This window comes from Lontra canadensis, unplaced genomic scaffold (genome assembly GCF_010015895.1).
Source record: "Lontra canadensis isolate GAN:19392208 unplaced genomic scaffold, GSC_riverotter_1.0 scaffold5, whole genome shotgun sequence".
NCBI lineage: Eukaryota > Metazoa > Chordata > Mammalia > Carnivora > Mustelidae > Lontra > Lontra canadensis.
Window position 1 is genome coordinate 41,236,722 of NW_022630999.1, and position 27,384 is coordinate 41,264,105.

The 27,384-nt window shown below is 36.2% G+C and overlaps 1 protein-coding gene across 1 annotated transcript in view; it reads right to left on the reverse strand.

The window, feature by feature from the left end:
- The window catches only part of FBN2 (fibrillin 2), a 247,610-nt gene that overhangs the window by 163,660 nt on the left and 56,566 nt on the right, over positions 1-27,384 (reverse strand). The window contains exons 6-7 of the mRNA XM_032851970.1: positions 14,852-15,049; positions 270-395 (exon numbers count right to left, since the gene is read on the reverse strand). Coding sequence (XP_032707861.1) covers positions 270-395; positions 14,852-15,049 — 324 coding nt within the window. The remainder of the gene's footprint in view (positions 1-269; positions 396-14,851; positions 15,050-27,384) is intronic.

Here is a 27,384-nt window from a genome sequence, read left to right on the forward strand (position 1 = left end):
ACTACAGAATCACACTATTAAGGAAAAATATAAAGGGCTGGATTATTCCCATTCCGACTACAACAGAGAAACTGAGATAACAAACCCTTTGTAAAATGTTCATTGTCTCTTTCCAGCTCAAAAACATTAAATACACAAACTGATATAAAACCACTCTAACATATATCCCTTCATTCTCACATTATATTATGATTAAATTCTTCAAATTCTAAATGAAGTTATGACTTTCTTGGATTCAGAGTCATGACCCTCCAAGTATAGACACTCACCTTCACACTTCTGAGTGGTTTCACTCTGCTTGTGACCAGCAGGGCATTTGCATTCAAAAGAGCCCACTGTATTGATACAGTTTCCTCCCTGGCATATCCCAGGAATCGCCTGGCATTCATCAACGTCTGCAAGAAGAAAGCACTGTGAACAAAAATATCACTAACTTCCAGAATATCTACACCGATTTCTTTAATGTAATATATAGAAAAAGATCAGTTGTTCTCAAGAGCACGGTGTAAGGGGAATTGGGGACTACTTTGTATACATATATTTTAATTCATATAAATCATGTGTTATAGATCTCATTTCGTTCTTGTTATTTTCTCTTGGAATTTATTTTTTATTAAAAAAATCCATCCCTATTGTTATGTGGACAACCAATCTCTTGCTTTGATTTGTTACAGAACACTTCTGGATGTGTTCACTCTCCTGGTGATGGGTACTCAGTCTACCTCCGTCTTCTCCCCACCAACTTCTCCCCACCACAGGGCATGATACAGTAGAAGTCTCTACCATGTCTCTCTCTTTTTTTTTAAGATTTTATTTATTTATTTGACAGAGAGAGAGAGATCACAAGTAGGCAGAGAGGCAGGCAGAGAGAGAGGGGGAAACAGGCTTTCTGCTAAGCAGAGGGCCTGATGCGGGGCTCAATCCAAGGACCCTGAGATCATGACCTGAACCAAAGGCAAAGGCTTAACCCACTGAGCCACCCAGGCACCCCTCTACCATGTCTCTTTATGTAGTTGAGTAACTATGGACTATGAAAACTCAGACTTTGCATCCCTTTGCTCTAGACCCAGAACAGAATTACTAAATCACAGAATATGTATATGAATGTGTGTATATATATATACATATATATGTATATATATTCATTCAATATGAATAAACAGTGCCCAAGAGTCAAAATGCCTTCATCCCACTAGCAATCCATATACCTACAAGTATTTCACAAACCTTTATTATCCATGAGGATTCTTGTGGCTTTTTTTTCCCCTGCTAATACATGACATAAATATGCAAGATCCTAATTTTCTTTGGTCTAATAATTATAAAGGGATATTAATTCTAGTTTTCACTTCTTTAATTACTAACCACCATGTGTGTTAGCTTTTAAATTTCTCCATCTGAAAGTTGTCTGTATCCCTTAAGCATGGTTATCTTGAATTTGTCATATTCTTTTTTCTTCCAAGTTTTTAATTAAATTCCATTTAGTTCACATAACATTTAGTTTAGTTTCAGATGTAGAATTAAGTAATTCAAAACTTATGTACATCACTTGGTGCTCATCATAAGTAGACTCCTTAATCCCCCTCCCCTATTTCACCCATCTCCCCACCCACCTTCCCCCTCCAGTAACCATCAATTTGTTCTCTAGAGTTAAGAGTCTGTTTCTTCATCTGTTTTTTCTTTTCCTTTATTCATTTGTTTTAGTTCTTAAGTTCCACATGAGTGATATAGAATTTGACTTGCTTAGCATAATATTCTCTAGCTCCATCTACATCATTGCAAATAGCAATATTTTGTTCTTTTTGATGGCTGAGTAATATTCCATCACACACATATATACACACACACACACCCCACTTCTTCTTTATCCATTCATCAATCAGTGGACATCTAGGTTCTTTCCACAATTTAGCTATTGTTGATAATGCTACTATAAACACTGGGGTACATGTATGCTTTGAATTAGTAGTGTCACACCCTTTTTCTAAATTGAAAACCTTAAACATGGCAATTATCTTCCATATCCTTTAAGCTATTAGTTTTATCCATTTAGGAACCAAAAATCTTTATATTGACAAATGAAATCCAAGCAACAGTAATAAAGATTTTCAGACAAATAAAAGTTAAGGGTCTACAAGAAACGTTAAAAGAAGTTCTTTAGCAGAAGGGGCACTTGAGTGGCATAATGGGTTAAGCGTCCAACTAGTGATCTCAGCTCAGGTGTTGATCTCAGGTTCGTGACTTCAAGCCCTATGCTGGGCTCCAGACTACTTAAAAAAAAAAGTTTTTCTTCTTTTAGTAAGATGAAATTATGAGATGAAAATTATGGTCTTGGGGCGCCTGGGTGGCTCAGTGGGTTAAAGCCTCTGCCTTCAGCTCAGGTCATGATCCCAGGGTTCTGGGATCTAGCCCCGCATCAGGATCTCTGCTCAGCAGGGAGCCTGCTTCCTCCTCTCTCTCTCTGCCTGCTTCTCTGCCTACTTGTGATCTCTGTCTGTAAAATAAATAAATAAAATCTTTAAAAAAAAAAAAAAAGAAAATTATGGTCTACACAAAAACCAGAAAGCACTGAAAACAGTAAGCATGTTGATAAATTTAAAAGACCTATTTTCAAATAAACTTGAAGATAACTGGTTGTTGAAAAGAGCAACAGCAAAATAATAGTAATGTATTTTGAAGATTATAAAATGCAAAGAAGTAAATAGTATAACCACAATAGCTAAAGGATTAAAGGGGGACAGAAGAATACTGTTGTAAAATTATTACATTATAACATTGTAAGTGAAGTGGCATAATATTATTTGAATATAGACTATAGTAAGTTATATATAAATACGATCACTAAATTTGTGATTTTTACATAAAGCTAACATTTTATAATGTTAAAGAGATGGAGCTAGTGATCCAATTATGGGAGATAAAATGAAATACTAAAATATACTCACTCTAATAGAGGGAGGCAAAGAGGAATAAAGAATAGATGGGACAAAAAGACAAAAAATGGTAAGATACAGATTTAAAAATCAATAATATAATATTATTAATATAATATATAATATAATAATATTATATAATATAATAATAGGAACTATAAATGGTATTAGTAATTCCATTAAAAAGCTTGAGATTGCGATAATTTCTTATTTATTTATTTTTAAAGATTTTATTTTTTGTTTGATAGAGAGAGCAGGAAAGCACAGGCAGGGGAAGCAGCAGCAGGAGAGGAAGAAGCAGGACCCCTGCTGAGCAGGAAGCTTGATGTGGGGCTTGATCCCAGGACCCTGGAATCATGATTGGAGCCGAAGGCAGTCGTTTAACCAACTGAGCCACCCAGGTGCCCCCACAACTGATTTTTTTAAAAGATGCAATTGTATATTGCTTAAAAGATACTCACTTTGACAGAGATAGCTCAAAAAGAAAAAGATGAAAGGATGTATCATGTACTTAAGATGGAATCGGGAGGGAGATAAGCCATAAGAGACTCTTAATCTTACAAAATCAACTGAGGGTTGCTGGGGGAGAGGGTATGTGCAGAGGGTGGTTGGGTTATGGACATTGGGGAGTGTATGTGGTATGGTGAGTGCTCTGAAGTATGTAAGCCTGATGATTCACAAACCTGTACCCCTGGGGCAAATACTATATTTTAATAAAAATAATAAATAATAAAAAAAGATGTATCATGTACTTAAATCAATAGAAAGCTGAAGAGGCTAAGTTAATATTATACAAAGTAGTCATCAGAACAAGAACCATTACCAGGGATATAGATGGATATTTCATAATGACAAAGGGGTTGATTCATTAAGAGGACACAATAATGTACAATGTGTATATGCTGATTTTAAAATATTAAGCACCCAGAACAAAAAGTGACAGAACTGAGAAAAGAAAGAGACAAATCTACAATTATAGTTGGACATTTCCATATTCCTTAGTAACTGACAGACCAATTAGACTGAAAATCAGCAAGGATATATAAGACTTAAACTACACTTTCAACCATCTTATCCTAGTTGACATTTATAGACCACCCCACGCAACCTTAGCAGGATATACGCCATTTTCAAGAGCAAATGGGATATTTTACCAAGACAGACTATATTCTGAGGCCATAAAAAAGGGTCATTAAACATAAAAAATTAAAAATCATACATAGTGTGTTCTCTAAACACAACAGAGTTAAACAAGAAGTGAATAATAAACACCTGGAATATCCTCCAACATTTGGAATTTAAATAATATACTCTGAAATAATCCATGGTTCAAAGAAGAAATCACATGAAAAATGAGAACAGAACATATCAAGATTGGTAGGACCCAGCTAGAGTGGTGCTTAGAGATAAATATGTAACATTAAAATGCTTATTTTACAAAAAGAACAATGTCTAAAATTGGTTATCTAAGTTGTTAGATAAAGAAATTTTAAGAAGAGCGTATTAAACCTAAAGTAGACAGAAGCAAGAAAACAACAATAATAATAATAATAATAATAAAATAGAACAACTGTCAAACAGAGATGATTAATCACTACAAAACCCGGCTCTCTGGAAATACAAGTAAAACTAGATCTGTTAAGACTGATAAAGAAAAAGGAGAGAAGAAATGAATGATGAATAGTAAGGAATAAAAGTGGACACAGCAATACAAATTCCACAGAGATTAGAAGGATCAAAGGAAATAATATCAACAACTTTATGGCACTAAATTCAACGATTTAGAAAACTCAAGAACAGATCATCTGAACAGACCTACATCTGTTAAAGCTAATTTAATTCATACTTGAAAATCTTTGCACGAAGAAAACTTTAGGTCTAGGTGGCTTTACTGCTAAATCCTTTCAAATACTTAAGAGAAGTAAGTAATTAGTAAGATACATAAAATTATTTTAAAAAAAAAAAGATTTCATTTATTTACTTGACACAGAGAGAGAGAGTGCATAAGTAGGAGGAGTGGCAGGCACAGGGAGACTGAGAGGGAGAAGCCAGCCCCCCGCTGAGCAGATAGCCTGACATGGGGTTTGATCCCACTAGACTGAGATCATGACCTGAACCTAAGGCAGAAACTTAACTGCCTCAGCCACCCAGGCATCCCTGAACAAAAATTCCTGCGGAAAAAGACAACAGGGGACACCAGTCTACCAATTGTATTTGGTTAGCATTACCCTGACCCTAAAGCTAGACAAATGTATTACAAGCAAAAAAACAATAACCAAAAAACACAATAATATATTTTTGGAATAGATACACAAAAATTTTTTGCAAGGCAACTTCAGCAATACATAAAAAAATTAATACAATCATGACCAAGTGAGGTTAATCCCAGGAATTTAAGGTTGCTTCAACATTCAATCAGTATAATGTGTTATATTAACATGTTGACCAAGAAAGAGAAAGCACATGACCATATTATAATGTGAAAAAGGCAAGTGACAAAATTCAACACTCAGTCATGATTTAAAAAATCTCAATAAACCAGGAATATAAGGAACTTCCCCAACTTGACAAGAAGCCTATACCAAAAAAACCATATATTGGGACACTTGAGTGGCTCAGTCGGTTAAGCGTGTGCCGTTGGCTCAGATGGTGATTCCAAGGTCCTGGGAACAAGCCCCACAATGTGCTGCTGTTCAGTGGGAAGTCTGCTTCTTCCTCTTCCTCTGACCCTTCCTCTGCTTGTGCGCTCTCTGTCTCACTCTCTCTCTCTCACATAAATAAGTAAAATCTTTAAAAACAAACAAAATATAGCTAACCAACTAGAATACTTTCGATTTAGAGTTTTTGAACCCATCATTTTATACCCATTTATATTCTCCTTAATTTCCCTCTGTAAAAAGGTAATACTCTGTAATTCAGTATAGTGGTATGAGAAACATGGTACATGAAAGCATAAGCTTACGAAAATTTATGTTATCTATTAAAATTGACAGGATAACATACTTACTATCTTTAATTACAAAATACTATAAGCTCATTGTAATAACCTTCAAGATACAGAAAAAGACAAAGTTAAACAGTTACCATTGATGTAACTTCACAGTCTGTTCTTTGCCACTTATACTCACAAACACATTCAGAACATCAGCCTGTTTATGTAACAAGAATAAAATCACAGTCCGTGCTGTTTTGCATCTTGCTTTTTTTTCATTAAAATTATTTTGTGGCTATATCTCTAAGTCAATATATATTGATTTACCCCATTATTTTTTGGTAAGTCCACAAGTTTGCTGTATCTTAGAGTACGTAAATTAGAGAATTTAAGCCTACAAAAAAGCTTGGATCTTCATTATTTCTGCCTCACTTTATATATCTATAAGAAATTGCAATAGCCCAAAATATTTTATACCGAAATTAAAGCAGATTTCATTGTCTTATTAAAGGGTATCTGATCTAAACAAAACCCAGCTAGAACGAAATATGTAACAAGAAATTTATATACTGAACTGTTTAATTCAGAACATTTCAAGCTGCATTATATTTTAAAATGTACTACATTTCCACCCTCATTACACTGTGGTATAAAACATCCCTAGAAACCTCTTTTCCTGGCAGATAAATCAGAGAAAGAATATCATGATATAAGCTGAAAAATGAGGCCAAGCTTATAAATCCCTTAATACTATTCATAAAATCTTTGACTACATAGTTAGTAGATTCAGTAATTTTTCAAAGGAAAAAGCAAACCGACTTTATGGGGCTTATTTTGTAATTGCCTAAAAAGTATTTTCCTAGAAGGAAAAATAAAACCTTTATTTTTGAAGTATCCTAGACTACACAGCCATACAGAATTAATTTCTTTTAGGTAGATCAAGTTAATTATTTAAAGAAAAAAGAAAAATTTTACAGAAATCTTGTAGAAATAATCAACTTGAACCTAAAAACATACACAAATGCTCTCTATACAAACAAAAAAAGCAAGCCTTTCTTCATTTTCAAAGTGCTAGCATAAGCAATTACTAATGTCTGAAGAGTTTTCCACTGTCCTTGTCATACAAATGTGTTTCTGTTCATTCCTTCATTTCAAGCACAAACTATTTCTCTAAATGCTGAAAAACTTCAAATCACATATAAGGATTTTAAGAATAAGGCTAAATCTTTATTTTTTTCCCCTCAAATATTTATTTAAATTCCAATTAGTTAACAAACAGTGTAATTAGCTTCAGGTTTAGAATTCAGATAAATCATTTGAAACTTAAACATTATACAATCCCTTCAGTTTATGTCTATTAAGGTTATAAGTAATGTAACAAGGTAATGGTACTTGTAGTTTATGAACTCATTATTCTCCAACTTCTTTAAATAAACTTGCCCTAAAAGATAAAGCTGATTATGTAAGTTAGAATATTATTTTTTGTTCACATTAAAATTTGGAAAAATAAGTGCAGTGCTATAGGCATATAAAGATAGTTCATTTAATTTATATCTAAGGGAACTAAGGACTGATTCCTATTACTATACATTTAATAGCACTTTTTTTAAACTTTGTCTGACACCAAATTAGATCCATTTTTAATATTTAAGTTCTCATCCTATACTCCACAGATATTCACAAATTATTTGCATTTCTATGAAAATTAATGTCAGCCATTACAAATAGCAACTGAAGAACTGGTCTGTCTCCACCTGTAATCTGAGAAGTATGGGGTATTTTGGCAACTATTCAACATGGTTTCATTCAGCCAGAATACCTATTCATACATTCACAAAATTCAAATGCTAAGTAAGTGCCAACTCAACAAGCAAGTATTAGTAAGTTACCACCTGTAGAACTCTGTGCTTGGAATAAAAAGAACAGAGCATGCTTCTCTGTCTCAGTTTTCCTCACCTCACAGGAGATAAATTCACCATCTCCCTTTTACTTGTCTGACTTCGTTCCATCAGTAACAAGTGCTCCTTCCCTGAATATGCCTCATATCTTCCCTCTGCCCTTATTCTGGTCTCACCCTCCATCATATGTCACCTTACTACTAAAGAAACCTTCTAAGTGGAGTCCTTGCTTCTACTCTGGATCCCCCTATAACTGACATTCTACAGAGCAACCAAAATAATTTCATTTAAAAATATGTCAAATCAAGCAGCAGAGGTCATGACCTCCGGAGTCTGCAAACACTGCCACACTGTTTTCCAGTCTATATGAGTTGTTCTGGAGAAGTCTCAGACTCAGTGGCACTTCCTTTAAAAAAAAAAAAAAAGTCTTTGCAAAAGTCCTGTTTTATTTTTCCCATGGGATGCCATTTATCCTCTATTCTTATTGAAGTCTTGTGCCTTCAATAAGGAAGGAAAGCTTTGATGCTTTCATCCATTTTAGAAAATCCTTCTATTTTTTTTCTCTAAGACTCTTCTTCAGTTCCTTTCCACAGCTTTGTTTAGTCTGATTTCACTGTGTATCAGATTTTTTTATAATCTTTGCCTAATTACTGTTCTTTGACATTATGATTTGTGATTTCCTCATCCTAACTTTTGTCATCGATATTTTTTCAGTTTTATGTATGTTTGTATGTGTGCATGTATCATTTGCTTTTATTAGGTAATGTCTCAAATCCTTCTGCAGTTTCTGAGTACTGCCAACCCACTTTTTATCTCTGGTTGTTTTTTCTAAATTCTTATAACTCTACATTGAGCACATTTTTTTTTTTAAGATTTTATTTATTTATTCGGCAGACAGAGATCACAAGTAGGCAGAGAGGCAGGCAGAGAGAGAGAGAGAGGAGGAGGAAGCAGGCTCCCTGCTAAGCAGAAGCCCAATGGGGGGCTCGATCCCAGGACTCTGGGATCATGCCCTGAGAGCCGAAGGCAGAGGCTTTAACCCACTGAGCCACCCGGGCGCCCCATACATTGAGCACATTTTTAAAGCAAGACCATATGCTTTTCTTTTCCTGAAGCTAAGGAAGAAGTGTATAAATCTTGTGTTCATTTGGGTAATTCTTCCTTAAAACATGTTCACTTGCCTCTTCCAAACATTTTTCTCTTTGTTTCAGTTGTGACATGTAGACCTTTTTCCTTTATTACTCACCTTTAAATGGGGCCATTTCCTGCTGAAGCAAAAGTGGGGAGAGCCCAGGGAGAAACAAGTTGGTTTGAAAGAAATTTCTATACAAAGTATTTGCTGGTACCTGCTCACCAAACTCTCTACCACTTTTTCAGGTAGGGGTGGGTCCCTCTACTCTGCTCTTGCAGATACACACTCTCGAAGATGCTCGCCAGTGGTTTCAGCTTCCGCTGAGGATCTGCAGTAGACCTCTCTCACTCAGGGCCATTCTCTGCCTTTCCAAAAGGACATCCACAGCCTCGGAGGAGCCTTTCAGAATGCTGATACTCGGAGTCAATACTCAGAAGACTCTCCCTGTCCCAACGACTTCCCAACAGTTCCAAGTGTTCATCACTGCTTTCAACTGGGGGGAGCAGAATTTTATTTTAGAAGACCTTGTTTTCTATTCTTTAGTGTTGTTTTCTTTAGTTAGAAGAATATTCTATCTTTATATAAGAGTTGTGATTTAAAAAAAAGAGTTGTGATGAGTACTAGGTACCATGTGGAAGTATTGAATCATACTTTAAACTAACATTACACTGGATGATAACTTGAATTCAAATAAAAACTTAAAAAACAGAGAAATGTAGGGAATGGGCTTTTCCTAACTAAATGAAACTACACTATGAATAATTTCTTTCTTTTCTATTTTTAAAGATTTTATTTAAGAGAGAGAGAGAGAGAGAGTGTGTGAGCGCACAAGCAGGGGGAGCGGCAGAGGGAGAAGCAGACTCCCCACTGAGTAGGGAGCCTGAAATGGGGCTTGATCCCAGGACCCTGGAATCATGACCTAAGCCGAAGGCAGCTGCTTAACCGACTGAGCCCCTCAGGCACACCTATAATTCGTCTTTCAAATAACATCATTAGTCATTAAGATGTAAGTATTTGTAAACATGTGCAGAAGCATATGGGAAGAGCTATACTACTTATCTCACTGAAACTACATTATGTCTAAACTGTTGCTCAAATCACATCTTCTTTTATTAAGAGGTCTGTTTGTAAAGTTAAGTGCAGCAGTATATAGGAATAGCCCTGTGCTTATCTCATTGAAGTTTCACTGTGTATAACGTGTCATTCAAGTAACATCTTCTTCATTAAGATATAATACACAATACACACATATACCACCCACATGTTATTAAAAAAGAGAGAAAGTTTCTACAATTAATTAAGTTTTAAGTAAATTTTCTGGATTGTATAGGAATGACTTGTTTTCACACAGTATGAATGGAATTTAAACTTTATAATGATGCAGTTAACTAGATCAATGTAGACAGTGCAGATAAATGTGTCTTTAATAATTTACACTAATCAAATGAACCAAATCTCCTTTCCATTTGGGCTATACAGAAGGTCTAGGAATAGCTTTCTCCTGAGGGCATCTTCCTTCTAACCTATGATTGAGGAACAACCCATGCCTGCATGGGTTCAGGAAAGGTTCAAACTTCTCTACATTTTTCATGTGCAACCTGAGTAAATGAATTAGATATTGCTGAACACTGTAATCATTTGAAAAGAACACACAGCAGCATTGGTTTGGCAGGGACTGATTTAGGGTCTGCACTTCCTGTTTCTTTACTTCTTTACTTTCTTTACTTCTGTCCTGGTCCTATGTCCTAGCTAGGTCCTGACTCTGCCGTGTAGGTCTGATTTTTGTGCTTTTCAAATTGCATGAACTAGAACAGAGGCTCAGCATCAGTCCATTACTATTGTCTAAGATAAAGAGAAAGATGCAATGTAATGAGCAAATTTCATCTGCCATCTTTTCAGTTTGAGAAATGGCTGGGATAATTTAAAAGACTAATTCCTAAAACTCAAATAACAAATTAGTAACTGCAAATTTTAATATATTTTTAAAAATTTTAGATGACCCTATTTGTTTGAAAAATCTAAAAGACTCAAAGTCAAGACTTAATATTAAATAAAATATCCTTTCAATTAGAGGAGATTCATGAAGATTATACAGATTAAAAGAGGATAAGAAACTATAAGAAAATAATACAAGAAATGCATATGGCAGTCTGTGACGTAAAGTTTGTATATATTATTCGCAAAGGAGTTAACACTGCTTTTTAAACCTTTAATTCACTTGTGTTATGACAGATTAAATTTTATGGCCTGTATTAGTTAACTTCGGATATTAATAAAATGAAGAGGACAGAACTAAATGTGAGTTAGTCTTGGGCAAAAGAGGTAGAACAGAAATGGCTCGCAGCACCCAAGGAGCCATGAATTGTTAAGACCAAGCAGCCAGCACCACAGGAATGTGCACCTCTCTGACAAATGTTCACTTCAGTCCAGAAAGACATCATGGCAACAGTTACATACAGAATATGTACTGGTCTCTTTTCACAGCTTAATTTGTTTTAAGTGTCATCTTAAATTTCATTTCAGTATCAACTTAAGTATCATCATAAAAATAGATTTATGATCTAATGGATCCCACAGTCTAGCTGGAGGAAAGTAAAAGCAATAAAGACAATACAGAATCAAGTATATCAGAAAGTGATATGTGCTATCAAATAACCAAGAAGTATTACCCTAGTAAATCTACTTAGTAATAATCTAGTGGATCTATATAGTATTTTCTCTTTAATAGGAGTCTATATAAACTTTATGGAAATCTATATATGAACAGTTATTCTGTTTATTACCAGATCATATTTCACGTCCTCTGAAGCCAGAAATAAGGTAATTCACTAACTGCAGCAACTACAAAATAACATTAGGTTTAGAACTTCAGAAATGTCCTTTCTTGGCTAATAGGAACCACATTTTAGAACTAATATTAAGTTATTTGCTGTCATCTTCTATGTATCTGAAATTTATTTTTAACTCAACAAAATTTTCAATTATATGACAAAAAAGATCACAATATTTTATAAAGTATGACACGTATGTATCATGTTTTATGTTATTTTTTTCATGCCATGTATCTTCCAAATCAACTTGGCAGAGTATTTGGGCAACAGTCTACGAATTTAAAAGGAAAATGAAATCACATTAAGATGCAGTCTTAAAATAGCTGAACTGAGGATTAGTATTTAATTGAGAGGCTTTTGACTTTGCCATGATTTTGAAATAAAGCAGAACTTTTTAAACTTGCTTTTCCAGATATTTTAACCATGTGGCAAGTTTCATTCTGCTCCTGTTGCTGTATTTATCCATTATATTTTTAGGCTAATGGAACTGAAAACTTATCTTCACTGCATAAACAAAATCAAATAAATAAGCCTTCAGACATTACTAAATCCTGAAGGGTATTTGAGAAATTTGAAATCAGATTCTACATTTAATAAGTGTATCCAGAAAAACTAGGCCTCTCTGACAAAATATAGAGGTAAAGAATAAAAAGCCTAAGTGCAGATGTAGAAGATGAGGAGAGTCAGTAATCTGGAATGTTCTGGCTGAAGGTAATAGCTTTTCTCAACTGCAATATTTTTACGAAATGGTGGTTTTTAGAAGTATGTTAATCTTAATCCCATTTATTAATTCAAAAGATAGTTACTGAGTATCTACCACATGTTAGGCAGTCTTCCAGATGCCTCACAGACGTTAATGAATAAGAGAGATTTATGACCTAATGAATCTTACACTTTTGCTGGAGGGGAAGTAAAAGCAATAAAGACAACAAATGAGCAAGTATATTGGGAAGGGATACGTGCTGTACAATACACAGGAGTACTACCTTAGTAAATCCAGTCAGCATTCCTCTAGATCTATACAGTATTTTCTCTTTAATAGGAATCTATATAATTTCATAAATTTCACTATTTATTTATTCTATATCTAATCTAGGAAATATATAAAGTATGGTGAATACTACATAGTGCATAGTATATCTTCTTTTAAAAATTACTTTATCAGAAATTCTATAAAATCAGACTGGTAGTTGTATCAAAGATAGAGAATTTTATCACCCATAGAAAACAACAGATGATGATGATGATGATGATGATGATTGTTATTATTTTAAAGATTTTACTTATTTACTTGAGAGAGAGAGCACAAGAATTTGCCCAGTGAGAGGAAAGGGAGAAGCAGAGGCCCCACAGAGCAAGGAGCCCAATGTGGGGCTTAATCCCAGACTCCCAGAGCATGACCTGAGTGGAAGGCAGATGCTTAATGAACTGAGCTACCCAGGTACCCCAAAAACAGCAGACTGAAAATGACATTTACATGGTCTCCATATTAGGTCTGACCAGTGACAGATAATAAGCTAAGAGAGAAGACACAAAACCATTCTAAGTCCACAGCTAACATGTAGGTTCATCCCTGGGTATCCTTATAGTTCTTATTGGAAGAGTTTTGAAAAAGACCAGTTTTTAACTTTAACTTTTACAAAATTACAAAACTAACCAAAATCTGTAGAGGCCACTTGTCAGAGATATGTTTACCAAATTATGCAGAGCACCTAAATGATCATTGTTCATTGAACTGAAGCTACATGTAGGCTTCCCAAACTTGAACTTTCATTTGGGTTTTAGGATGACGGACTGGCTTTCTGCAATATGCCATTTATAGGTGTTGGTTAGATGACGTCTGTGCCTGTCGTACTGGTCACTAACATCAATTTGAAAGACCTCAGGAATTTAGCTCTGTATATGATTTCATGGTAACAAATTAACCTAACTCTTCATTTCTCAAATATGAGTATCATTTCTCTGAATAATACAAGTCATTTTCTGGGGTGCCTGCATGGCTCAGTGGGTTAAGACTCTGCCTTCGGCTCAGGTCATGATCTCAGGGTCCTGGGATCGAGCCCTGCATTGGGCTCTCTGCTCAGCAGGGAGCCTGCTTCCCTCTCTCTCTCTCTGCCTGCCTCTCTGCCTACTTGTGATCTCTCTCTGTCAAATAAATAAGTAAAATCTTTAAAAAAAATACAAGTCATTTTCCATTTTCCTGTGATCCTACTGCCATGAGGATCATGACTGACCTATTTCAGAATATTTCATGAATGACCTATTTCATGAATGACCTATTTCCATTTTCCTGTGATCCTACTGCCATGAGGATCATGACTGACCATCATCAGAACTCATGACTGACCTATTTCAAACTCTAAAAATGGGTTTAATATACATGATATGTACAGCACGATATGATATCAGAGAAGTGGCCAAAAAAGGGCAATAATTGTGGTGGCCTAAAATTAATTAAAATGATAATCCAGTAAAAATTCAACCATTTTTTTGGACTACTTGGGTTGGTGTCTTCTACTGTAACATCCTCAGGCCCAAATCTAGACCTGATACATAAAATATACATCAGGACGTGGTTGCAAAGATTGCTTGGAGACCAGTCTGTAACCAACTGGATACAAACTCTTCAATAACTGCACCCAAGGGCAGAGTTTACACTTTGCCTCTACAGATGCAATTAATAACAATGCAGGGCAGTTCTCTTCTCCCTGTTTCCTGAGCCTGTGTCTTGAATAAGAATACAAGAAAGAGAAAAACATTTTCCTGAGTATTCTCACATGTATAGTTTGAGGGATTGTGGTAAGGAGAGTGTAGTGCCTCCTGGATGAAGATCTGGGAGTGGTTTGTCCTCTGATTATAAGAGCTATTTTAATCATATTTTTAAAAAATTTCCCCAGTTTTCAATAGTATCTCCTCTCTTCTCCATTTATGTCAAGACCTGAAAAATGATTATTCATAAAGTAGCTAATATCCAGGTCATCTCTAGTCGGGCTCGAAAATGAGGCCCCTCTTGGCAATGGCAAGAGTTTGAACGGTTAAGAGGTATCAGTGGCAGATCCCCTGAGTGCAGTGAAAGGAGACCCACGCATAGTAAGTCTGCGCACACAGGTGGATGGCAAACTCACCTTGGCAAGCTCCAGTGCGGATGTTGGGGATAAAGCCCCGTCGACAGGGCTGAGGCTGGGCAGGACACATCTCACAGGGGTGGCCCCAGGCCCGTCCAATGGTGGCACAGCACAGAGTCTTAGTGCAGACAATCCCTGTCAGCTGCCCTTGGCACATCTGGTTGTTGACCTGAGTGAAACAAGGGCCTGTCCTGTAATCTGGAATGTGAAAGAAGACAGAAAGACAGGTTTTATGACCATGTACCCATCTTACACCAGTAGCTCCAAATACATAAAACAGAGGCGATTTCTTCTGACTCAAGTGTGTAAAGACAAAAGGATGGAAAGTTTCATTTTGAAAATTCCTAATTTTTCAATCATGAGGACTGCATTAGGAGACTTCAACGCACTTTACTACAGACATTGTAAATGGGTAGCTCAAGGGCTGTGTCTGGGACACAGATGTATTTTCTTGGCCTGAATCATGTTCTGAAAGAATTTAAATTAGTAGCCAACATTTTTAAATTGGGAAATTTCACATGAAATTTCTACTTCTGGCTTTTCTTGCAAGTTGGAAGATCTGGCCATGCTAGGCCTGCCATTCTACACAGTGTGGGGGAGAGAAGTGTGTCCTCCTCTCTGACACCAAGTCCCACCCAACGCACATCCAGCAGTCTCCTCTCACTGACATCTGTCACCTGAACACTGCTGGGACCTGCTCGCAGGACTCTCTTTACCTAGCCAAGATTTTCTTTCCTGACTGCATGGACACGAGATTGGAAAATCAGAAGAGAACCAATAATGGTATACCCTTCCGTATCACAAATATATCTGAGCAGTCTAGTATATCTGTAAACATTAAGTCCTAACAATTTGATTTTTGTGTCCATGTCAGTCTGTTTAGTTTGGCGTGTAGTTCAGCTAGGAAGACTGTGGCAATAAGGCCCACTCTCATGGATTCTTTCTAGGTAAGTTATTATTATATAATCTCTGTACTATAAAAGACTTTACCATTGTCCAACTGATGAACACATCAGCAAATGCTAAATAGGCAGACTTCTATGGATATTAAGGATGATCTATTGGGACTTTTGCATCTCAAATGTGATCCACAGACCAGCAATATATGCCTCACTGGGGAGGTGTTTAGGCAGGCAGACTCAGGCCCCACCCTAGACTAACTGAACTAGAACTCCACTTCAACACAATATTCAGGAGATTCATACACACATTCAAGATTAAGAAGTACTGATCTAGACTCCAGGCAACTTGAAAGTTAGGCATTCTGGCTCTGGCCCTCTTTCTCCTATAATTTTTTTTTTAAAGATTTTATTTATTTATTTGACAGAGAGAGATCACAAGTAGAGAGGCAGGCAGAGAGAGAGGGGGAAGCAGGCTCCCTGCTGAGCAGAGAGCCCGATGCGGGGCTCGATCCCAGGACCCCGAGATCATGACCTGAGCCGAAGGCAGAGGCTTAACCCACTGAGCCACCCAGGCGCCCCATCTTTCTCCTATAATTTACTGCAGTGAACCTTTTAGATGATCAGTGTCTACTCTTTTAAGCAGAACAGAATTAACCGAACAGTTTTTAACTGAATGCTGTTGTTGCTGTTTTCAGACACAGGAAATCAGAGAATGGTCAGTTTCATGAAGACTGATTAATAAAACAACTCACATTTGTTTTAAAATTACAACAGAAATATGTGAAAAGTGTCTCCTCCTCCCCTGCGCCAACCCCTTCACAGAGACTGTGTGAATACAGTTCATTAACTCTTGGGACTGTAAGATGATAGTCAGGATTTCCTGATAAGCCCTCATGCAAATGACATAATTCCTTTTGAAGAGGAAAGCCAGAACAAGTTCATTTCAGATTTCCAAGAACAAAACAATCTCACATTCAAAGAAAGTAGAGTCAATAATGTTGGTAAGATTTTTATGAAAAAAGTACTGGGAAAAAAGCAAACTTGGATAGGATTTAACATTCAAAATGTTAAGCTAGAAGAACTTTGATATCACCTAAATGCGATCATGTAACAAAAACAAAATTTAAAACCACATGAAACTTTTATTTTTTTAAAACAAAGAATGAGGCTCTCTCTCTTAGAGCAAAAGAATATTTTCAAAGTTTAACATACAGGGAAAAAAAAAAAACCACCCTAAAATAGGTAACATTTTTAGCAAGCTGGTTTAACACTCTGTCACTTTGCAGCTGAACTTCAACAAAAATAGCTCATTTTAATCCCTTACATAAGAATAACAGATGTGCTGGCTGCAAATCACGTTTTTGAAAAAGACAATCTTTGCAGTATACATGTAGATCATGTCAACCTTATAAACAAGCATGCTTCCCACACACAAATTGCCAGATTGTAAAATTTTTAAACCTATCTATTGTCTTTCACACAACTATTATTTTGCTGTTTTAAATAAATATTAGGCTCACAATAAATTAAGTCAAGTTCTGAACAAGTGGGAAAAAATCTGTTTTTCACAAAAAATATAAAACACTTATTTTTCTGTAATTCTTGCATACATAGCTATGTTCACATTCTGCACACTTTTAGGATGCCCAAAGAGAAGCCTCCAATCCTCCCTCATAATCCCATCCTTAAGTAAACCACCTTGTCAGGAAATTTGTTCCTTCAGCTAACTACACCACCTTCTTAAAATCATGTCCTCTCAGTCTGCTCTCTTTGGAGAAGGAGAATATCTGGACGAGAATAGCTGTTTGTCCTCTGAAGTGACCTTTCACGTTGAAGGCTCTAACTAAGCCAACCCCAGACTTCCCTTCCTGGGAAAAGAGTTCACCAGTTCTTATTTCTTTTGTCTACACAGTATTTGCCTCCTTACAAACTGTGCTGAATCACTTTTCTTTTATCAGTCTCCTTGGCTTTCTGGTAGGCAACTGATTAGTTTAAAATGCAAAATTACAGCATTACCTACTTATTCAAGAACTACTATCTTGCAAAATATGAACAAGTGGGTGAAAGGGGATGTAAATATCTTGATCAGATTAAAACATCCTGTCCCAAACTTGGCTAGCATTTTAATTGTGGCCAAAGAGCCCGAAAAGAATTTCACGTTACTGACCATGCATTCTTGTGATCAAGATTTCAGTGTGGGTAAAAATATTATCGTATACCACACTACCCATTTGTAATCAAGGACATCCTCACAGTGTATTAGCAAAACATAAAAGGAAAGAACTGCTTATCACTTGGGTATGCTGGAGCCAGAATGTTGGAAGCAGATACTTTCCTCACTACTATATGACCAAAAAATGTTCAAAATTAGCCTGTGAAACACAAATAGTTTTATTTTGATTTTCTAATATTGAAGTACAATATAGTATATTTTTTTATTAGTTTCAGAGATAGAGTTTAGTGATTCATCAGTTGCATATAACACCCAGTGCTCATTTTATCACATGCACTCCTTAATGTCCATCATCCAGCTACCCCATTCCATACCTACCTCCCCTTCAGCAACCCTCAGTTTGTTTCCTAGCACTAAGTCTCTTATGGTTGGTCTGCCTCTCTGATTTAGTCTTGTTTTATTTTTCCCTCCCTTCCCCCCATATGTTTTGTTTCTTAAATTCCACATGAGTGAAATCATATAATAATTGTCTTTTCTTGACTGATTTATTTCACTTAGCATAATACCCTCAGTTCCATCCATGTCCTTGCAAATGCTAAGTCAGAATGACTAAAATTAACAAGTCAAGAAACAGCAGATGTTGGCAAGGACGCAGAAGAAGGGGAACTCACACTGCTGGTGGGAATGGTGCAGCCACTCTGGAAAACAGTACGGAGGTTCCTCAAAAAGTTAAAAATAGAGCTACCCTTTGACCCAGCAATTGCACTACTAAGGGATTTACCTAAAGGATACAAACATAGTGATGCAATATAACATCTTAACTTGTTATTTACAGTTCCACTTTTATTCATGTTAAACAGCTGGTGCAATCAGAAAACTCATCAAGAACTGGCTGCTTGCTGTTTTTTTTTCCAAACAACTTCATTATGGTATCATGAATATAAAATATATATACCTGTTTTAAATGTACATGTAAATTTATTGAATTGTGCATCTATCACAACGTAATTTTAGAGCATTTGCATCACCCCCCAACATCCCTTGTGCCCACTTCTAGACTCAGACAACCACTATTCTGTCACTATCAATTTGGCTTTTCTGGACAACGCAACATATGGTCTTTTCTGCCTGGCTTCTTGTTCTTGAGGAACATTCATGCTATAGTATGGGTCAGTATTTCAATCCCTTTTACTGCTGTCTAGCATTCCATTGTATGGATACAACACATTTGCTAACCAATTAGTGGCCATCTGCTGGGTTGTATAGTGAATTCATGTTTAACCTCTTCAGAAACTGCCAAACAGTATTTCCAAAGTAGCTTCACCATTTAAATTCCTATCCGCAATGAATGAGGGTACCAATTTCTTCACATCCTTGCTAATATTTTCTTTTTTATTATAGTCTATGTTACCATTCTACTTTAAATAAATGCAATTGAATATGTTTGGAAATTTTGATATAAGTTCACAAGTCCTCTTAAGATGCTAAACAGTGCTAGAAAACCAAACTGATCATTATTGCTGTACAAACTGATAACCTCTGAAGGTTTCCAGAAGGTAATAACAGAAACAGGTCTGGTAGAGGATGTGGGACTGAAGGAGAGGAATTTCTTGTTTTTGTCATTTATTTTTTTGCTTATTTTTAAAAATTTTATATGTTTGCTTTTGTTTGATGGAAGACACACTTTTATGAAAGCCAATGGGAATGACCCAGTTGAAAGGGAAGGCTTATAAGTACCAAAAATAGTAATAATCTCTAGTATAAGATTCCTGAGGAGTCAGCCTGAGAGTGAAACCAGAATGTGAAGAAAGAAAGAAGAAAAGCACTTCTCTTGCAGCCTGAGAAAGAAGGGCATAGAGTAGATGGACAGCGAGCAGTGTCCTCTCCCACACCTCCTATTTTCTTTGTGAAATAGGAAGTGGGGGTCAGCTGTGGACTCAGATATTTGCAGCTGAGATAGCACTGCAGAGCCCAGGCGAGGGAACTGACATGAGAACCCAGTGGATCCCCAGGTGACATTCAGGGCTTCTCAAAGGCAAAGGACCAGGATGGACTAGTAGTGGGACCTATCTGCCTGCCTGAGGACTTTTCCCAGCACCCCGAGGCAGCTGAGAGACTCACTCAGAGGTTGGATTCATTAGGGTTAGAGTTTATCTGTCAGATGTGGAAAAAAAAAATCAGAATGGCAAGGGAGTTCAGAGGATTGTTACACAGATTTTAAATTACAGACTATGGAATCTATGCTGGATGAACAGGAAGTGAGAAAAAGGAGGACTGATAAAGTAAGAAGCGGGAGAAAGCAGTAAGATCAGGGGACTAAGTGTGTCCAGGAGGCTTCACACGACAAGGGAAAAGAGCCACAGGGACAGCAATACATCAGCTGCCTGTGTGACTGCAGGATCAGTCGTTTAACTGACAGTAGAAGGGAGAAGACAGCACGCTGCATAACTGAGGGAGGATAACCACACATGCTGTAATGTCAACGTCATCCTCTGGAGCTGTGCAGTGGATGGCCCTCTTAGAGACTTTTCTACTATAATTGCTTGTCCAGCAATGCCATTAAGATGCCCAGAATCCACTGAATTTCATCCAATCCCACGTTAATATACAAAGATTTGCCTGGTTCTAGAAAGTACGGGAAAATATGTGGAAATACCTATCAAGTCACACAGCACTTGAAGTTAGGCAAGAAGGCATTTCCATTCTCAGAAACCAAAGAATTGCAACATGTAGCGAAGTGATCACACTGTGTGGGAGCTGCGGATATAAGTGAGGGTCACAAAGAAGTATAGACTACATAACCAGACTAACGATCCTGGCTAGGGGACCATCTCCTTGTAGTGATGGAGGTTTTTTGTTTTTTGATTTTTTTTTAATATTTAATTTATTTATTTGACAGGGAGAGAGAGACACAAGCAGGCAGAGCAGCAGAGGGAGAAGGAGAAGCAGGCTCCCCTGCCAAGCAGGGAGCTGGATCCCAGGACCCTGAGATCATGACCAGAACCTAAGGCAGACGTTTAACCAACTGAGCTACCAGATGCCCCCAGTAAAGGAGTTTTTGAAAAAGCAATTATAAATAACATTTTTTTTAGCACATCCTATCATGGTTTTAATTGAGAACTGAGTTGGTTTGCCAGCTAAAAATCTTTGATCACAGATATAACTGGACCACGCAGAGAAGGCAACCCCAAAACTTAATGGGATGGTTTCCTTAGTTTCCAACAGTTTCCTTAGTTTCAATACAATCTGCCCTGAATGTCTGCAGATGCAGACTTCATGCTGACCAAATATTCATAATTAAATAAACTCAAATTTAATTGAGAGAATAATTATCTTCCTCGATGTCAACCTCAGAAAATTTTAGAATGAAGTACAGATATGTTTAAAGGAATCAAAGCCATTATATTAATATTGTTACTTTAAAGAATCTGTACAAAAATTATGTACCTGTAATATTTAACAGCTTTTGCCCCATTCTATCAGACTGTTTTGTAACCACAATTTAAAATAAATAATTAAGTGATCTATTTAGAGTGATTTTTTTAGTTTAAATTCTAGTAGCCAACATATAGTACAGAATGATGGTTTTTTCCAACTTAAAATGTGACTATGCTTATATACAGAACTGGACCATTTAAGTGAACTTATAAATTTAAAAGTTTATTTATATATTTAGTTTTTAATTAGCTCCAGCAGAGTTATTTGAGTATCTGCAAAGGTTTTTAAGTCACACCAGTGAAGTACTTAAAAATTACATGCATTTAATATAAAAAGGCAGTTTAAAAGATATGGAGGTGTTTCATTAAATATTAAATTGGAACCAAATATTATTTAAAGGCCTTTTAAAGTGACTACTAAAATCTTCTCAATTAACAGAGTAGAGATATCTATAAATTGGATTTAAAAGTCCGAGGACTTTTAAGCAGGAACTGAAAGCAGGGACTTGAAGAAATATCTATATATCCAAGGTTCATGAAGGATTATTCAAATAGTCAAGAGTTGATACAACCATAGTGTCCATCGACAGATGAATAAAAAAACAGAATACATACACTAGAATACCACTCAGATCTAAAAAGCTAGGAAATTCTACAACTTAGATGAACCCTGAGTACATTATTCTGAGTGAAATTAGCCAGTTAAAAAAGGAAAAATATTTTATGATTTCACATACATGAGGCATCTAAAGGAATCAAATTTATTGAAACAAAAAGTAGAATGGTAGCTGTCAAGGGGTAGGGGGAAAGGAAAATAGGGAGTTTATGACTAATAGGTATGGAGTTTCAGTTCCACAAGATGAAATGAATTCAATGGATAGACAGTGGTAATGGTTCCATGACAATGTGAAGATACTAATACCACTGAACTTTACTCTGAAAAATGATTTACAGTGGTTAATTCCATGTTACCCGTATTTCACTGCAATTAAAAATGTATTTTTAAAAAGCTCAGGGAATAATCAGGGTTTTGAAAGTTATATTTAAGTAAAGCAAACCTGAATTTTTAAGACCAAAACAAACTTTGAGTCTTTTTCATACACACAGTCACCACTGAGGGCACTGAAAAACACCCTCTTGCAACAGTGACCACTTGCCTTGTGATGGAAATTTACATTGTCATACTGATTAGAGTGCACACAAAGCTGCAAGGGTATTCTTGAGCACATTGACTGACTACGTACTTGGACTCTCTATAGGGTAAATTCTTAGCACTAGAAGTGCTGGGTCAAATGTCCAGTTCGAAAAATACTCAAACATTCTCAGAACTGCTCTCTGAAGATGAACTGATCCTCACACCTTCTCTAACTGAGTACGGGCAACTGGTTTAAGTTTTACTCACTCACAGGGAGAAATGTGGTATCTCACTGTTGCTGAATTATGAATTCATTGTCCTTGTTTTTTGGCAATGAATAAAAGAAAACTAACTCTGTGGCAGGTACTTCATATTATAAAACCCATTCTATCAATTATCTCTTTATGCTTAAGTGCTAAGAAAGTATGTTTGTAAAAATGTTTACAAAGGAAAAATTAAAAGTCAGAGATAAAGTTCCAAATGGAGAATGAAAGAGAGCTAGAAAAAAGTGAAACAGAGACTGAACTTGAAGACCCGCCTCCCTCCTCAGCCCTGCACCATTCACGCAATGCTCATTAAACCCAAGACACAAATCATTACACCCTCGGCTTCCGGCAGCTTTGCCTTTTCATATCAGACTAAAGCCCTTTACACCATTTTAATGAATCTTGTCAAAATGCCCCAAGTGCCTCCTGCTACCTCCAGGTATGATCTCCCAACTCCCCCAAATTCTGCAAGCGTAATCTTGCTTTGCTTTGGCTTCTCCCAAAGATGAATCTCCTAGCTATGTTCAGTTAGGGAGAGATTCTGTGTACATTGACAGAACAGTAAAGACTTTTGCTTCTTCAGATAATTGAATGATTATTTTAACTATCACAGTTGTACTGCATTTTTTTTTTCTAAGGTAGTATCATTATTTAAGATCTCAGTGAAAACATGGACTCAGTAAAGAAGGACCCCTTTCACCATTCTCTAGTCTTTCAAAGTATAAGACTACCACTGACATCAAAGAGCTTTGGAAGAATGAAGAGGCAGGAAAGAGAATTAGGTGCTGGCCGATGAGGCAAACAAAATTGCTATCTTTCATGTCATGTTTCATAAGGATGAAGGTCATCAAAGTTGTGGTCCTCAAATTCATGGCCTGTAAACTGAAAGCAGACTCTCCCAAGAGCACAACCAATTAACTCACTTTACATGTAACAACAAAAAGCTGAAGATTAAAAACTAAAATGATTATTTAAGCAGAAGGAAACTGTCACTTTTAGAGAAGAAACTTTAAGTTTCTTCTAAGAGACAAAAATATTTTGTCATGAGTAATAAGGGGGGCAAAGACATAAATGATTAACACAAGATGGATCATTTGCAAGTCAAATCAACAAAGCACCAATTTTTAAGATGTCTAAGAAAAATATATGGTACTGTTTTTTAGGTGCGAATAATTTCAAGAGAAAGTGGGATGTGCTCACAAAACATTTACGCATTATCAATAAAGTCAGATACAAAAGCAATGGAAACCAGTGCTGGAACAGATCTAATTCATCTCCTGATTCAAACACAAGGAAGACACCAGACTCAATTATAGTGGCAAGGAATAAAACCTTGGGCACAACTTGCTGACAGCCTTTGTAGAGTAATATGGATTCAATGTGCTGCTTTCTCATTGAAATTTGTGCTTACATCAATTCCTCCTTAGCAATTTAAGCAGCCATGCACACATTACTGAGTCAATCAAACCTAATAAATCACACTCATCCCAGGAAATAAGACACACTACCTGTTTTGTGATTCTGTCCTGACAACTTTTAGCATAACATCTAACTAGAAAGGCTGGGATTTCTCCCAAGGAAAGAGTGAATGCCATGTGATTTGTTACTGGGGTTTTAATTATTTGGGAGTTTTAGAGAAATGCTAAAGTGCAAGGAAGACCATTGATCATACGGACTTTTAAGGGGACATGGTAGCATTTGTCAATAGGTCCATCTGACTTGCAAACAGCGAGGCCTTATCTTTGTAACTTGCTGCATAAAGAAGAGCAGGTGGTCAACAGATCTTGATGGCACTGATGGTCCTGCATGGGTAGTGGTCTACACTCAAGAAGCAGGTCATTCCTGGCTCTCTGGTTGGAGGCTCATACATAAGCACCAGGAGAGGCTCAAGAGCAAAGGTATATAATTGCAACATTTCACAGAAAAGGTCACAGTACTATTGTACTAGCTCAGTAAAATAAAAATGAGCATATCTTAAACAACCAGCAAGTCTGTAATTGCTGAGAATCCCATGAAGCCTGACTGGTATGGGTACTGGGGGAACTTGTTTCATGGATATATCAACAGAAATAAAAGGACTAAAGTCTTTGGTTCAGGAAAGTAAACCTTTTCAATATTCAGACTCAACAGAAGAATAGAAAAACAAATATTCATTGCTTCAAGCTAAATTAGTTGTTTAGAAGATCAGATGGAAGAAGTAGCTTACAACAGAGTAAAATTTCTTAAAAAATAATACTATAAATAAAAGATTAAACCTGAAGGACAGAGACTAAAACCAGAATGTGAATACTGTGAATTCCAAAATTTAAAAAAAAAAAAAAAAAAAACCAAATAGAGAATAAAAAAACCATAGAAAAAAAATTCCTAAGCTTAGATAAAAAGTAGTTTTCACCTCCAGGTTAAAATGGCTCACGGTGTCACAGACAGAAATAATGGAGGGGGGAAAAAAAGAAAGAAAAAAGACAGACTCCAAAGAAGAGCCTCATGAAATCTCTGAATTTCTCAACCTTAGATTAAGAGGAAAACCTACCTCTCCATTTCCAGAGAGAGAAAAAAAGAAAAAGAAAAAAAGGAAAAGGACAGGTTACCTATAAAGAAGACGAAATAGCTTGGCATTAGTTTTATCCTATGTGGTATGGGGAGTTAAAATACAGTGAAACAACATCTACAGGTGAATAATTAGTAATTTTTGAGAAAGGACTCTTCAAATAAAAGTCATATGATAAGATAGAATTTAATAACAGCCTGAGATAATGTCAAGAACTGGGAGGGTATAGGGGGTATTTGTTATAATGAGGACTTGGAAATGGATTATTCCTAAGAACTTTGCTCGGGACTGGGAGATGTAAACATGTAAAATGTTTTAGGGTAAGAGGAACAGATATTCTTTAATTTTGTTACTGTACAAAAATTGTAAGAGAACAATAGAGGCCTCAATACAATGGTGAAAGATACGAGGGTTATCACTAGTTTGATGAAAAACACAGCATTTCTTAAATCAATTAAGGAAGAAGGTAATGGAAGTAGTGGCATCAAAAATAACTGATTAGAACTAAAAGTAACAGATTTAAAGAGGAAACCCACATAATGACATATACATAAAATGGTGTGAGTAAACTATAGATACTGAAACCACAATAAATGTAACTATGCTTAGTTTCTAATCAAATAATTTGTAGATCTGACTAAAAAAACAAAATTTGGTTCTATTCTGCGTATAAGAAAACCAACAAAATGAAATGAGAACGTGTCAAGTGGAACAAAGAAAAATCAGGAAAATTGCAAATGGAATGAAGTAGAAGTATCAATAATCAATATCAAACAGAGTGGAATTCAACAAAAGCCATTAACTGAGTCAAAAAAGAATATTAGTAAGGTTAAAAACAACAATCCATTAAGAGGATGGGCTTACATACTAAAAACTTAAAGTGAAATACCAAGAGCTAATACTTCTAGAAATAAGAGGAGAGCTTAAAGGTATAAAGGAGATCCTTCCAAACTTGACAGAGCAGGTAGACATAAAATAAATAAGAGGAGCACAATAAAAAAGCTTGCCTTAATGGAAAGATTTATAATTGTATACCACATAAACACAGAATGTAAAATTCTACTTTTCATGGAACATTTATTAAAGTGATCAAATATTGAATCCATGTTGTTTCAGTGACATTTAATAGATTTCCTGGGGTTTCTACTGAGTATTTTCTCTTCCACAGTGTGAAACTCTAAAATATGCCACAGCTCCTTGCACAGATGGATTTTAGGTAATGTGGTTGGTTACATTCACTAAAAAAGAACAGCGTGTGTTCTTTTATTGAAGGGATCAAAACCAGCAAATGTCCAATCTGCGACATGAAATTCAGTATCTCAGAGAGAGAAATTTTAGCAGTAAAAAATTTCACACCAATGTGGTTTGTTGTAATCTATAGCTGTGCTATCCAAAACAGTAGCCACTAGCCACATGTGGCTTTCTAAATTTAAAGTTTTAAATTTAAATAAAATAAAATAAACATGTAGTTCCTAATCACACTAGCCACATGGCAAGTGCCTCAGAGCCACATGTGGTTAGTGGCTACTGTACTGGCAGCACAGAGAACATTTCCACCATCCCAGAAGGTTCTCTCGATGCACACTTGAGTGGCAGTCTCCCAACACCATGCAGAAATGGGGAATGAGAAAGTGCCTGGTATTGAGACAAGAGTTCCTTATAAGAGGTTTGCACCGTGCATAATCCCCATCAGGTACGAGATTACCTGCACAGTAATTTCATTTGGTTGGCATTAGTAGCTTTCCTTTAAAGATGATGATGATAGTAGGCATAGACAAGTTAAGTAAAATTGCCCAAAGCCAGAATTTAAATGACAAACATATCTGACACCAAAAACCATGGCCTTAACCGCCATACTCTGCTACCTCCCAGTAGTATTGACAATAGTGTATGTATGGGAGCAGTTTCTGTGTTTGATCATTGGTTCTTGCTCTGCATTAAATGCCCATTTCTGCACACATTTGTTCTTCTTTTTAAGGTCATAACCCTTTTACTCAGCTAAGAAATGAAGCTAAACTTATTGAACGCTTCAATGGCACTTTTATATGCCTCCAAAGCAAGCTACCATGCTT